Here is a 14,134-nt window from a genome sequence, read left to right on the forward strand (position 1 = left end):
GTACATATGTGCAGCATCAGGACCAAGCTCATGGCCTAAATATGACACCAGAGCCAAGCTCGCAGCCTAAATATGACACCAGAGCCCAGCCCATGGCCTAAATATGACACCAGAACCAAGCTCATGGCCTAAATATGACACAAGAGCCAAGCTCATGGCCTAAATATGACATCAGAGCCCAGCTCATGGCCTAAATATGACACCAGAGCCAAGCTCATGGCCTAAATGTGACACCAAAACCACACTCATGGCCTAAATATGACAGCAGAACCAAGCTCATTGTCTAAATATGACACCAGAACCAAGCTCATTGTCTAAATATGACACCAGAGCCACGCTCATAGCCTAAATATGACATCAGAACCAAGCTCATTGTCTAAATATGACACCAGAGCCAAGCTCATGGCCTAAATATGACACCGGAACCAAGCTCATGGCCTGAATATGACATCAGAAACAAGCTCATGGTCTAAATATGACATCAGAAACAAGCTCATGGTCTAAATATGACATCAGAAACAAGCTCATGGTCTAAATATGACATCAGAAACAAGCTCATGGTCTAAATATGACATTAGAAACCAGCTCATGGTCTAAATATGACACCAGAGCCAAGCTCATGGTCTAAATATGACACCAGAACCAAGGTCATGGCCTAAATATTACATCAGAGCCAAGCTCATGGCTTAATTATGACACCAGAACCAAGCTCATGGTTTAAATAAGACACCAGAGCCAAGCTCATGGCCTGAATATGACACCAGAGCCAAGCTCATGGCCTGAATATGACACCAGAGCCAAGCTCATGGCCTGAATATGACACCAGAGCCAAGCTCATGGCCTGAATATGACACCAGAGCCAAGCTCATGGCCTAAATATGACACCAGAGCCAAGCTCATGGCCTAAATATGACACCAGAGCCCAGCCCATGGCCTAAATATGACACCAGAACCAAGCTCATGGCCTAAATATGACACCAGAGCCAAGCTCATGGCCTAAATGTGACACCAAAACCACACTCATGGCCTAAATATGACAGCAGAACCAAGCTCATTGTCTAAATATTACACCAGAACCAAGCTCATTGTCTAAATATGACACCAGAGCCAAGCTCATGGCCTAAATATTACATCAGAGCCAAGCTCATGGCCTGAATATGACAGCAGAAACAAGCTCATGGTCTAAATATGACATCAGAAACAAGCTCATGGTCTAAATATGACATCAGAAACAAGCTCATGGTCTAAATATGACATCAGAAACCAGCTTATGGTCTAAATATGACACCAGAGCCAAGCTCATGGTCTAAATATGACACCAGAGCCAAGCTCATGGTCTAAATATGACACCAGAACCAAGCTCATGGCCTAAATATTACATCAGAGCCAAGCTCATGGCTTAATTATGACACCAGAGCCCAGCTCATGGCCTAAATAAGACACCAGAGCCCAGCTCATGGCCTAAATAAGACACCAGAGCCCAGCTCATGGCCTAAATAAGACACCAGAGCCCAGCTCATGGCCTAAATAAGACACCAGAGCCCAGCTCATGGCCTAAATAAGACACCAGAGCCCAGCTCATGGCCTAAATAAGACACCAGAGCCCAGCTCATGGCCTAAATAAGACACCAGAGCCCAGCTCATGGCCTAAATAAGACACCAGAGCCCAGCTCATGGCCTAAATAAGACACCAGAGCCCAGCTCATGGCCTAAATAAGACACCAGAGCCCAGCTCATGGCCTAAATAAGACACCAGAGCCCAGCTCATGGACTAAATAAGACACCAGAGCCCAGCTCATGGCCTAAATAAGACACCAGAGCCCAGCTCATGGCCTAAATAAGACACCAGAGCCCAGCTCATGGCCTAAATAAGACACCAGAGCCCAGCTCATGGCCTAAATAAGACACCAGAGCCCAGCTCATGGCCTAAATAAGACACCAGAGCCCAGCTCATGGCCTAAATAAGACACCAGAGCCCAGCTCATGGCCTAAATAAGACACCAGAGCCCAGCTCATGGCCTAAATAAGACACCAGAGCCCAGCTCATGGCCTAAATAAGACACCAGAGCCCAGCTCATGGCCTAAATAAGACACCAGAGCCCAGCTCATGGCCTAAATAAGACACCAGAGCCCAGCTCATGGCCTAAATAAGACACCAGAGCCCAGCTCATGGCCTAAATAAGACACCAGAGCCCAGCTCATGGCCTAAATAAGACACCAGAGCCCAGCTCATGGCCTAAATAAGACACCAGAGCCCAGCTCATGGCCTAAATAAGACACCAGAGCCCAGCTCATGGCCTAAATAAGACACCAGAGCCCAGCTCATGGCCTAAATAAGACACCAGAGCCCAGCTCATGGCCTAAATAAGACACCAGAGCCCAGCTCATGGCCTAAATAAGACACCAGAGCCCAGCTCATGGCCTAAATAAGACACCAGAGCCCAGCTCATGGCCTAAATATGACACCAGAGCCCAGCTCATGGCCTAAATATGACACCAGAGCCCAGCTCATGGCCTAAATATGACACCAGAGCCCAGCTCATGGCCTAAATATGACACCAGAGCCCAGCTCATGGCCTAAATATGACACCAGAGCCCAGCTCATGGCCTAAATATAACACCAGAGCCCAGCTCATGGCCTAAATATAACACCAGAGCCCAGCTCATGGCCTAAATATAACACCAGAGCCCAGCTCATGGCCTAAATATAACACCAGAGCCCAGCTCATGGCCTAAATATAACACCAGAGCCCAGCTCATGGCCTAAATATAACACCAGAGCCCAGCTCATGGCCTAAATATAACACCAGAGCCCAGCTCATGGCCTAAATATAACACCAGAGCCCAGCTCATGGCCTAAATATAACACCAGAGCCCAGCTCATGGCCTAAATATAACACCAGAGCCCAGCTCATGGCCTAAATATGACACCAGAGCCCAGCTCATGGCCTAAATATGACACCAGAGCCCAGCTCATGGCCTAAATATGACACCAGAGCCCAGCTCATGGCCTAAATATGACACCAGAGCCCAGCTCATGGCCTAAATATGACACCAGAGCCCAGCTCATGGCCTAAATATGACACCAGAGCCCAGCTCATGGCCTAAATATGACACCAGAGCCCAGCTCATGGCCTAAATATGACACCAGAGCCCAGCTCATGGCCTAAATATGACACCAGAGCCCAGCTCATGGCCTAAATATGACACCAGAGCCCAGCTCATGGCCTAAATATAACACCAGAGCCCAGCTCATGGCCTAAATATAACACCAGAGCCCAGCTCATGGCCTAAATATGACATCAGAGCCAAGCTCATGGCCTAAATATAACATCAGAGCCCAGCTCATGGCCTAAATATAACACCAGAGCCCAGCTCATGGCCTAAATATAACACCAGAGCCCAGCTCATGGCCTAAATATAACACCAGAGCCCAGCTCATGGCCTAAATATGACATCAGAGCCAAGCTCATGGCCTAAATATGACATCAGAGCCAAGCTCATGGCCTAAATATGACATCAGAGCCAAGCTCATGGCGTAAATATGACACAAGAGCGAAGCTCATGAAATAAAGTTTGCACTCTAACCAAGCTTAGTACATAAATAGCCCCAGAAGCTCCATAATCAAGCTCATAACACAAATACAACAGAAGAGCCAAGTGCAGTACAGAGATTGTAAAGTGAGGTTAGTCCTGGCAAATAACTTTGTAGCATGTCTAACTACACTTCTAGGGATAACCTTAACCCCTTAGTAACTGTGCGTGGTCATTAAGGGGCCTTATTCCGATGCATACACTGCTGCATTGGAAGCTGGCGCGTGGAGTGGGGGCTGTCTGATGACAGCCGGGTTCCAGCTCTAACAGCTAGGAGCAGAGAAACTGCTGATCCCACCTCATTAACCCTTTACATGCTGTAGCTTTTACAAGGATGGCAGAGGGAGGGTGCTCAATCTGTCACCCATCATACTCCTACAATGTGATTGCGGGTTGCCAATGGGTTGCTCTAGCACATGGAGGCTTGTTAATGACATCAGGGTCTGCAATCTATGGTGGTCCATGAGGCTCAGGCTCTGGCTAAGCTTCATAAGCCAATATAATGAGGTATTACAGTGTATTATAGAAATAATCAAGAGTAATATAACATGTAAGTCCCCTAGTGGGAATAGAATAAGACGTTAGAGACTCTGTCACCTACGTTTAGCCCATAGGCTTAGCTAAAATTAGGTGACCGAGACTCTAAAGAGTAAAAAGTGTCAAAACCCCACTTATTATGTGTTTAAAAAAAACTAAATGAATAAAAAAGTCACCGATTTGCTATTTCCACATTTATAAAGACCCACGTAAAGAAGCTAATACGGTATTCAAACCACAGAGTGAGGTGATTGGCTGCAGCAGCCTGTGACCAAAGACCGGGCACACAGCACTGAGTTCTATGATTGGCTGCAGCAGCCTGTGACCAAAGACCGGGCATGGAGAACAGCTGCATCGTGGGAAATGCATGGAGTCAGGAAAGGTAAAAGCTTGTTTTTGATGATGTGGAACCTAGTTTTACAGAAAAAAATGTTGAACAACACCTTTAGCATTCACCACAGCTGTGTGTGTATCTATGTGTGTGTATGTGTGAGCGCATGTGTATGTGTGTATCTGTATGTGTGAGCGCGTTTGTGTGTATGTATGTATGTGTATGCGTGTATCTGTATGTGTGAGCGCGTGTGTATGTGTATATGTGTATCTGTATGTGTGAGCGCGCGTGTGTGCGGTTGTGTGTACGTGCATGTATGTATGTATGTGAGTCTAAATAATGAGGAGGGGTTTGTTGGAATTAAATTACACTTTATATGTGGGATTATAATGATATGTGGAAGTGATTATAATATCAGACCAAAAGGGATAAGCTTGTTGGGGAAAACTATACAATTCAGAGGCGCTTTAGCACCCTGCTGGGCCTCCTCTAGCCCCCTGCTGGGCCGCCTCTAGCCCCCTGCTGGGCCGCCTCTAGCCCCCTGCTGGGCCGCCTCTAGCCCCCTGCTGGGCCGCCTCTAGCCCCCTGCTGGTCTGCCTCTAGCCCCCTGCTGGTCTGCCTCTAGCCCCCTGCTTGGCCGCCTCTAGCCCCCTGTTGGGCTGCCTCTAGCCCCCTGTTGGGCCGCCTCTAGCCCCCTGTTGGGCCGCCTCTAGCCTGGATACATGACGAGGCACGGAAGCTCCACGTGTTATCCTGCGGCACATTTGCCCACAGATCTTGTAACTAGACCTTAGATCCTGCACACTTTTAGGCTGCAATTGGCATTCCAGCTGGTCCCATAAATGCTCAATTGGCAATTAAATCTGCCAACCGTGCAGGTCAAGGAAGTGTGGCCACCCGGCAGATGTGTTCCTTGGAAACCGTTGTGTGTGTGGCCCAGCATTATCCTGCAAAAGCAGGACTGAAGCGCTCACCACAAGGCCTCCATACTGGAACACGGCCGTCGTCTGTTCCCAAACAGAACTGGATTTATCACTAAAGATGGTACTGTTGCAGGCTGCCGGCTGGCTTTGTCATTCACGACACCACTGCAGACACCACTGCATGTTATGGCAGAACACGTAATGGGCATTATGACACCAAATTTCCTTCTGCTAAACACCGGAAAATGGTCCGGAGAGGGACACGGTTCATAATGAAGCTGCGTCTGGATGGCGGTCAACAAAACTGTTAGAAATATGTATTCAATAACTTTTTCACATTTTTTTTGTTGGTGGGCAATGAAAAAAAACAGCTATTTCTCCATAGTTTTTTAGGACTGAGGCCTCATGTGCATGGGCGGGTCAGATTCCATGTGGGAAATCCAGCCCTGCCCGCGACCAGTGACCCCCTGCATACCTGTATTTTCTTGGCAGTGGCATCCGCGTGGGCTTCTCCACTTCCAGGTTTGCTGTACTTTGCATAGTCCTCATGGTCCTATTGGCGGCTTGATTTGCGGGGCACCTGTGCCTATGGCTGCCTGGCCAACCCAGCTACACCTTGTAACAGAGCGCTATATGTATATTCTTGCTGGTTCATTAGTGGTGGAGCTGCTGGGAGAATTCCAGGTCACACAGCATTGGTGGACACCTTATTGTGAATATGCATAGCTTGTTACAATCCTGTTATTAGTATTGGTGATAAACCCTAGCGGCAGTAGTGAGGGCGAACCTTCAGGTAGGGCTTCCTCCCAGCCCACCCCTGTCTGCTACCCGGCAGTAGTGAGGGCGAACCTTCAGGTAGGGCTTCCTCCCAGCCCCCCCTGTCTGCTACACGGCAGTAGTGAGTGCGAACCTTCAGGTAGGGCTTCCTCCCAGCCCACCCCTGTCTGCTACCTGGCAGTAGTGAGGGCGAACCTTCAGGTAGGGCTTCCTCCCAGCCCACCCCTGTCTGCTACCCGGCAGTAGTGAGGGCGAACCTTCAGGTAGGGCTTCCTCCCAGCCCCCCCTGTCTGCTACACGGCAGTAGTGAGTGCGAACCTTCAGGTAGGGCTTCCTCCCAGCCCACCCCTGTCTGCTACCTGGCAGTAGTGAGGGCGAACCTTCAGGTAGGGCTTCCTCCAAGCCCACTCCTGTCTGCTACCCGGCAGTAGTGAGGGCGAACCTTCAGGTAGGGCTTCCTCCCAGCCCCCCCTGTCTGCTACCCAGTAGTAGTGAGGGCGGACCTTTAGGTAGGGCTTCCTCCCAGCCCACCCCTGTCTGCTACCCGGCAGTAGTGAGGGCGAACCTTCAGGTAGGACTTCCTCCCAGCCCACCCCTGTCTGCTACCCGGTAGTAGTGAGGGCGAACCTTCAGGTAGGGGTTCCTCCAAGCCCACCCCCGTCTGCTACCTGGCAGTAGTGAGGGAGAACCTTCAGGTAGGGTTTCCTCCCAGCCTCCCCTGTCTGCTACCTGGCAGTAGTGAGGGCGAACCTTCAGGTAGGGCTTCCTCCCAGCCCACCCCTGTCTGCTACCTGGCAGTAGTGAGGGCGAACCTTCAGGTAGGGTTTCCTCCCAGCCCACCCCTGTCTGCTACCCGGCAGTAGTGAGGGCAAACCATCAGGTAGGGCTTCCTCCCAGCCCACCCCTGTCTGCTACCTGGCAGTAGTGAGGGCGAACCTTCAGGTAGGGCTTCCTCCCAGCCCACCCCTGTCTGCTACCTGGCAGTAGTGAGGGCGAACCTTCAGGTAGGGTTTCCTCCCAGCCCACCCCTGTCTGCTACCCGGCAGTAGTGAGGGCAAACCATCAGGTAGGGTTTCCTCCCAGCCCACCCCTGTCTGCTACCCGGCAGTAGTGAGGGCAAACCATCAGGTAGGGCTTCCTCCCAGCCCACCCCTGTCTGCTACCCGGTAGTAGTGAGTGCGAACCTTCAGGTAGGGCTTCCTCCCAGCCGACCCCTGTCTGCTACCCGGTAGTAGTGAGTGCGAACCTTCAGGTAGGGCTTCCTCCCAGCCCACCCCTGTCTGCTACCCGGCAGTAGTGAGGGCGAACCTTCAAACAGCTCCTGGAGGCCCTTTTACATGCAAATGAAGATGATAAAGAACTTAGTGCTTTGCACTCTTAGGTTGCCTGTCTACGGGTGTAGCGATATCCAACGGCAGATCCCAGCCATGGGAGCCGCCGCCAGAGAGCAGGAGACAGCTGACGGTTCTCTGCACTAAGCCTATCTGACAGATAGACTAACCGCGGAGAATCGCGACAAATTGCAGCATGCTGCGATTTGAATCCTGCGAGCAGAGAATCGCTATGATTCTGCACTCGGGACGCCGCGGCTGCGCTTTCCATAGGAACACTACGGAAAGCTTCAGACAGCGTGATTCGCCAGCGATTTATGCGGGAATCACGCCTGTGGAGACGCAGCCTTACAGAGAAGAGATAGTTAATTGTTTCTTCTCATCCAGTGGGGGCTGGTAGGGGGGCTGGAAGTCTTAACTTTGTGATGCCCAGACAAAGTTACACTTGTAAAGACACAGGAAGACATTTAATATGGAAGACACCGAATAGGAGCAAGATGGAGACCGTGAAGTACTATGTGATCAAGTCCGGGGGGCCGGTGGGCTGGCGGAGCTCTCTGCTCTGTTATAGATGCCACGTTTCTTATTGACTGCGGCATATAAGGGGTTACATGGTTGGGATCACAGCTAGCCCCAGTTACGGCTATTACACGACAAATGACATAAATGTAGGTGATTGGGTGGGAGGGGCTTAATGTTGTATAGCATGGTCGCTTCCATAATACATTTCCTTCACATGGTTACAGACGCTGAACATTAACGTTCTGCTTTGGTGTTTTTGTGTTTTGCAGCTGAGCTTGGCGACTACCAGTCTTCAGTACATCTTCCAGGATACCTCGCAGATAAGCCCTTTATTCCTGACCAAGACAAGGATTTTCTAAGTAAAGTGGAGTCCCTCCATGGCCAGCACAGGTCAGCCTCGCGTTAAGGCCTTCTCACTCGGCCTCCGTGTGTAGGGTCTTGTATCACAGACTAGTCAGTGACTGGCTATAGGCCTCCCTCACACAGACGCTGCACTAAACGCTGTACAGGGCTCCCATTCATTTCAATGGGGCTGCTCACACAAGGGTCAAAACGCTGCGCTCGGACAACTATATATGTTCTATTTTTCCCTGTTTTCAGCCCTGCATTGTCCATTGAAATGAATGGGTAGCGGTTTCAGCGCTACTGAAAACATGGTACAGGGAAACACGTTTGTGGCGATGCTAAACGCCAGTGCGAGCTGCGTGACTAAAAGAAAATAAATCAATACTCATAGGAACATAGTAACATAGTATGTAAGGCCGAATGAAGACAATGTCCATCTAGTCCAGCCTGTTATCCTCCTGTGTTGTTCATCCAGAGGAAGGCAAAAAAACCCAAGGCCAGAAGCCAATTAGCCCTTTTGGGGGGAAAATTCCTTCCCGACTCCCTAATGGCAATCAGACTGTTCCCTGGATCAACCCCTAATAGTTCCTACCTGTCTGTATACCCGGATTAACAATTAACCTAATATTTATATCCTGTAATATCCTTCCCCTCCAGAAAGACATCAAGTCCCTCTTAAACTCCTCTATGGATTTTGCCATCACCACATCCTCAGGCAGAGAGTTCCACAGTCTCACTGCTCTTACAGTAAAGAACCCCCTTCTGTGTTGGTGATGAAACCTACTTTCCTCTAATCGTAGCGGATGCCCTCTTGTTACCGTCGCAGTCCTGGGTATAAACAGATCATGGGAGAGATCCTTGTATCGTCCCCTCATGGATTTATACATGTTATTTGGTCGCCTCTTAGCCGTCTTTTTTCCGGGGTGAATAATCCCAGTTTTGGGGCCTCTCTGGGTATTCCAGTCCCCTCATTCCATGTATTAGTTTAGTCGGCCTTCTTTGAACCCCCTCAAGCACTGTAACATCTTTCCTGAGCACCGGTAACCAGAACTGTGCGCAGTATTCCATGTGAGGCCTGACAAGTGCCTTGTATAGTGGGAGGATAATGTTCTCGTCCCTCGCCCCTATACCTCTTTTAATGCACCACAAAACTTTATTAGCTTTTGCAGCAGCTGACTGGCATTGATTGCTCCAGTTTAGTCTACAGCCCACTAGTACCCCCAGGTCTTTTGCCTAGCAGTACCACATTTAATGTATATTGGTGACATCCGTTTCTCCTGCCCATGTGCAGAACCTTAGATTTATCCACATTGACCTTCATTTCCCATTTTCCCCCCAAGCCCCCAGCTTATCTCGGTCCGTTTGTAGCCGCTCATTGTCCTCCATTGTATTAATTATATTGTATAATTTTGCATCATCTGCAAATATTGATATTTTACTATGCAGCCCCTCTATCAGGTCATTGATAAATATATTGAACAGAATGGGGCCTAATACTGAACCCTGTGGACCCCACTAGTAACGGTGGCCCAATCAGAGTATGAACCATTTATTACCCCCCTCTGCTTTCTATCTCTGAGCCAGTTCTTTACCCAGATACACACGTTTTCACCCAATCCAAGCTGTCTTATTTTATATATCAGCCTATTATGTGGCACGGTATCAAATGCTTTAGAGAAGTCCAGATATACAATAGACTCTCCCAGGTCCAGCCTAAAGCTTACTTCATCGTAGAAGCTGATCAGATTGGTCGACCCTTCATGAACCCATGCTGGTGAGGAGTTATTTCGTTGTTCTCCTTGAGGTATTCTTCGATGGCATCTCTCAGAAACCCCTCGAATATTTTTCCCGTTACTGAAGTGAGGCTTACCAGCCTGTAGTTACCAGGCTCACTTTTGGTCCCCTTTTTGTAAATTGGAACACCTCGCCTAGCTGCCGCCGTTGGGGTCCCCACCACTGTTCTCTGGAGGTCCGGGCAGGCTGCCAGGCACTTGTCAACCCGACGAAGCATCTATTGCTAGTGACGGGGATTGATATCCCCACCTCCAAGCGAGATATTGCTCTGATTGGTTCAGGAGTGCCGGCTCCGCCAATCAGAACCACCGCCCATACGTCAATCACAGCCATTCAATGAATGGCTGTGATTGGTGCATCCAGTGCTGGTTGTGATTGGCTAAGCCTGCTGCCAATTAGAGCAATATTTTGCTGGAGGCGGAGTCTTCAAACCTCATCACTAGCAAAAGATCCTCTGTTGGCAATGACAAGTGCCAGGAGCTCCGGAGAGCAGCGGCCGGACCTGGACGGCGCCAGCTAGCCGAGGATTCATTTTTTTTCAGCACACATGCCTGTGTTTTCAGCAGAACGCTGTCAAAAATGCATGACAACGCTGCTGAAACCGCAGTAAACGCACCATTGAAAGACGCTGCGTTTCTGCAAATGCCTGTGCGAGGGAGGCCTTAGAATAACCTTTTTAGTGGGACATTTTCAAGGTTCAGTATGTCAAGCACAACAATTAGTCAAGCCGTATACGCTCACTGTCAGTAACATCCCTCCCCAAGATGTTGTTGGATGGGATAAAACTTTCTGTGTGATTTGTAAAGCTGATATAAGTAAGTGATACAATGTCAGAGCAAAAGGACTATTTGTTACAGAGAACTGACCCCTTAAAGGGAGGCTCTAGTACCCTGTTGTACTGTCTCTAGCTTGGATACAAGATGTGATACAGGCGGGCATGGAGGCTCTAGTACCCTGTTGTACCGCCTATAGCTTGGATACAAGATGTGATACTGGTGGGCATGGAGGCTCTAGTACCCTGTTGTACTGTCTCTAGCTTGGATACAAGATGTGATACGGGGGGCATGGAGGCTCTAGTACCCTGTTGTACTGCCTCTAGCTTGGATACAAGATGTGATACTGGTGGGCATGGAGGCTCTAGTACCGTGTTGTACCGCCTATAGCTTGGATACAAGATGTGATATGGGCAGGCATGGAGGCTTTAGTACTCTGTTGTGAAGCCTCTAGCTTGGATACAAGATGTGATACTGGTGGGCATGGAGGCTCTAGTACCCTATTGTACCACCTATAGCTTGGATACAAGATGTGATACGGGTGGGCATGGAGGCTCTAGTACCCTGTTGTACTGTCTCTAGCTTGGATACAAGATGTGATACGGGCAGGCATGGAGGCTCTAGTACCCTGTTGTGACGCCTCTAGCTTGGATACAAGATGTGATACAGGCGGGCATGGAGGCTCTAGTACCCTGTTGGGCCGCCTCTAGCTTGGATACAAGATGTGATACAGGCGGGCATGGAGGCTCTAGTACCCTGTTGTACCGCCTATAGCTTGGATACAAGATGTGATACGGTTGGGCATGGAGACTCTAGTACCCTGTTGTACCGCCTCTAGCTTGGATACAGGTTGTGATACGGGCAGAAATGGAGGCTCTAGTACCCTGTTGTACCACCTCTAGCTTGAATACAAGATGTGATACGGGAGGCCATGGAGGCTCCACTACCCTGCTGTTCCGCCTCTAGCTTCGATACAAGATGTGATACGGGTGGGCATGGAGACTCTAGTACCCTGTTGTACCGCCTCTAGCTTGGATACAGGTTGTGATATGGGCAGAAATGAAGGCTCTAGTACCCTATTGTACCACCTCTAGCTTGAATACAAGATGTGATGCGGGTGGACATGGAGGCTCCACTACCCTGCTGTTCCGCCTCTAGCTTTGATACAAGATGTGATATGGGTGGGCATGGAGTCTCTAGTACCCTGTTGTACCCCTCTAGCTTGCATACAAGATGTGATACGGGTGGGCATGGAGGCTCTACTACCCTGTTGTTCCGCCTCTAGCTTAGATACAAGATGTGATACGGGAGGGCCATGGAGGCTCCACTATCCTGTTCTGCCTCTAGCTTCGATACAAGATGTGATACGGGCATACATAGAGGCTCTACTACCCTGTTGTACTGCCTCTAGCTTGGATACAAGATGTGATACAGGCAGGCATGAAGGCATACACGTTTGGGGGCATCCTGAGCTCGGTCACCTTGTGTGCCTTCACACATTCACTGGTCCTAACACCACCTAACAGTCTGGTTAGATGGTCCTCTCTACTGGTGGTCTGTAGTGAGCGTCCTGAGTCCGGGCCCCTTGTGTGCCCTCACATATCCATTGGACCCGACACCCCCTAACAGTCTGGTCAGATGCTCCTCTCTACTGGTCGTCTGTCGGGGCATCCTGAGCTGATCACCTTGTGTGCCGCCATCCACTGGTCCCAACACCTCCTAACAGTCTGGTCACAAACTCCTCTCTACTGGTGGTCTGTAGGGGGCGTACTGAGTCCATGCCCCTTGTGTGCCCTCACACATTCAATGGTCCCAACACCTCCTAACAGTCTGGTCAGATGCTTTCCTCTACTGGTGATCTGTAGGGGGCGTCTTGAGCCTGGTTACCTTGTGAGCTCCACATCCACTGGTCCCAACACCTCCTAACAGTCTGGTCAGACGCTCTTCTCTACTGGTGGTCTGTAGGGGGCGTCGTGAACCCCTTTCACCTTGTGTGCCCTCACACATCCACTGGTCCCAACACCCTCTAACAGTCTGGTCAGACGCTGCTCTCTACTGGTGGTCTGTCGGGGCATTCTGAGCTGATCACCTTGGGTGCTCTCATCCACTGGTCCCAAAACCTCCTAACAGTCTTGTCAGATGCTCCTCTCTGCTGGTGGTCTGTTGGGGGGGTATAGAGCCCGGTCACCTTGTCTGCCCCTATCCACTGGTCCCAACACCAGTCTGGTCAGACGCTCCTCTCTACTGGTGGTCTGTAGGGCGCGTCCTGAGCCCGGTCATCTTGTGTGCCCTCACACATCCACTGGTCCCAACACCCCCTAACAGTCTGGACAGAACGGCCAGTGGGGGACAATTCATCGGTACGACCATCCAGCTTCTCATATCCCAATAATGCGCCCCTCTCAGACTATGAGAAGACCGTGCATCTAATCACCACAACTCTCAACATTTACATATCTGCCTGATATGGAGCCGCATGCCGGGGTCTGCAGCAGAATGACTGCTTCTTCTGGGGGCGGATTTTCTTTTTTGACACAGAGTGTATTAAGGCTCTGGAATCTCTTGACCGCTCTGGAGACGGGGTCTCTTAGTAGGGGGGATGATGCTTAGTGGTGGTGTCCGGACCTCCCGTGCTGAGGAACTGGGTTGGCGTCCCTGTTAGGGCAGATAATACTTAAACACATTATTATTATTAGTGATACGCATCCGACAACAGACATGTTCTATCAGAGCTGTCGAAGGTTGCTGGTGATGCTGTGATAGAGCTGGCAGCCATGTGTGACGTCTGCCTATGATTTCCAGCTGAGATGTTTCTTCTTCTTCAGGCTAACATACAGTAATTACATATAAGAGTATGCCATAGATTTGATGGCACAGGCAGTGTTGGGGTTGATCCTAGGTACATTTTTTGTGATTGTGGCTATTTTCTGTGTTGTTTTGTATTATGAGCAGCCCCTTAGGCAGTGTTCACACGTGGCGGATTTGGTGGGGATTTTTCACAGTGGATAACCCACATCGACGTGGATCTGCAGCCAATCTCACCCTTTCAATTCAATCCAAGGAGCTGAAATCTGCAAGTCTCCAGATATAAATGTATCCCGAACAGCACACAGTCCCTTTGTAGCGAAGCAGACGACCAATGAGTTCTTTTACTGACGGACCCTCACAATATGCTCTGTATCACAGACGGGAGGCGGACATGTAGTG

General features: G+C 49.8%; 1 protein-coding gene across 5 annotated transcripts in view; it reads left to right on the forward strand.

The window, feature by feature from the left end:
* PTPN3 (protein tyrosine phosphatase non-receptor type 3) overlaps nucleotides 1-14,134 on the forward strand; it is a 318,436-nt gene that overhangs the window by 143,608 nt on the left and 160,694 nt on the right. For all 5 annotated transcript variants that reach the window (XM_066579095.1, XM_066579096.1, XM_066579097.1 and 2 more), the window contains one exon: nucleotides 8,285-8,405. In XM_066579095.1, the coding sequence (XP_066435192.1) occupies nucleotides 8,285-8,405 (121 nt within the window). The remainder of the gene's footprint in view (nucleotides 1-8,284; nucleotides 8,406-14,134) is intronic.

This window comes from Eleutherodactylus coqui, chromosome 9 (genome assembly GCF_035609145.1).
Source record: "Eleutherodactylus coqui strain aEleCoq1 chromosome 9, aEleCoq1.hap1, whole genome shotgun sequence".
Lineage (NCBI taxonomy): Eukaryota > Metazoa > Chordata > Amphibia > Anura > Eleutherodactylidae > Eleutherodactylus > Eleutherodactylus coqui.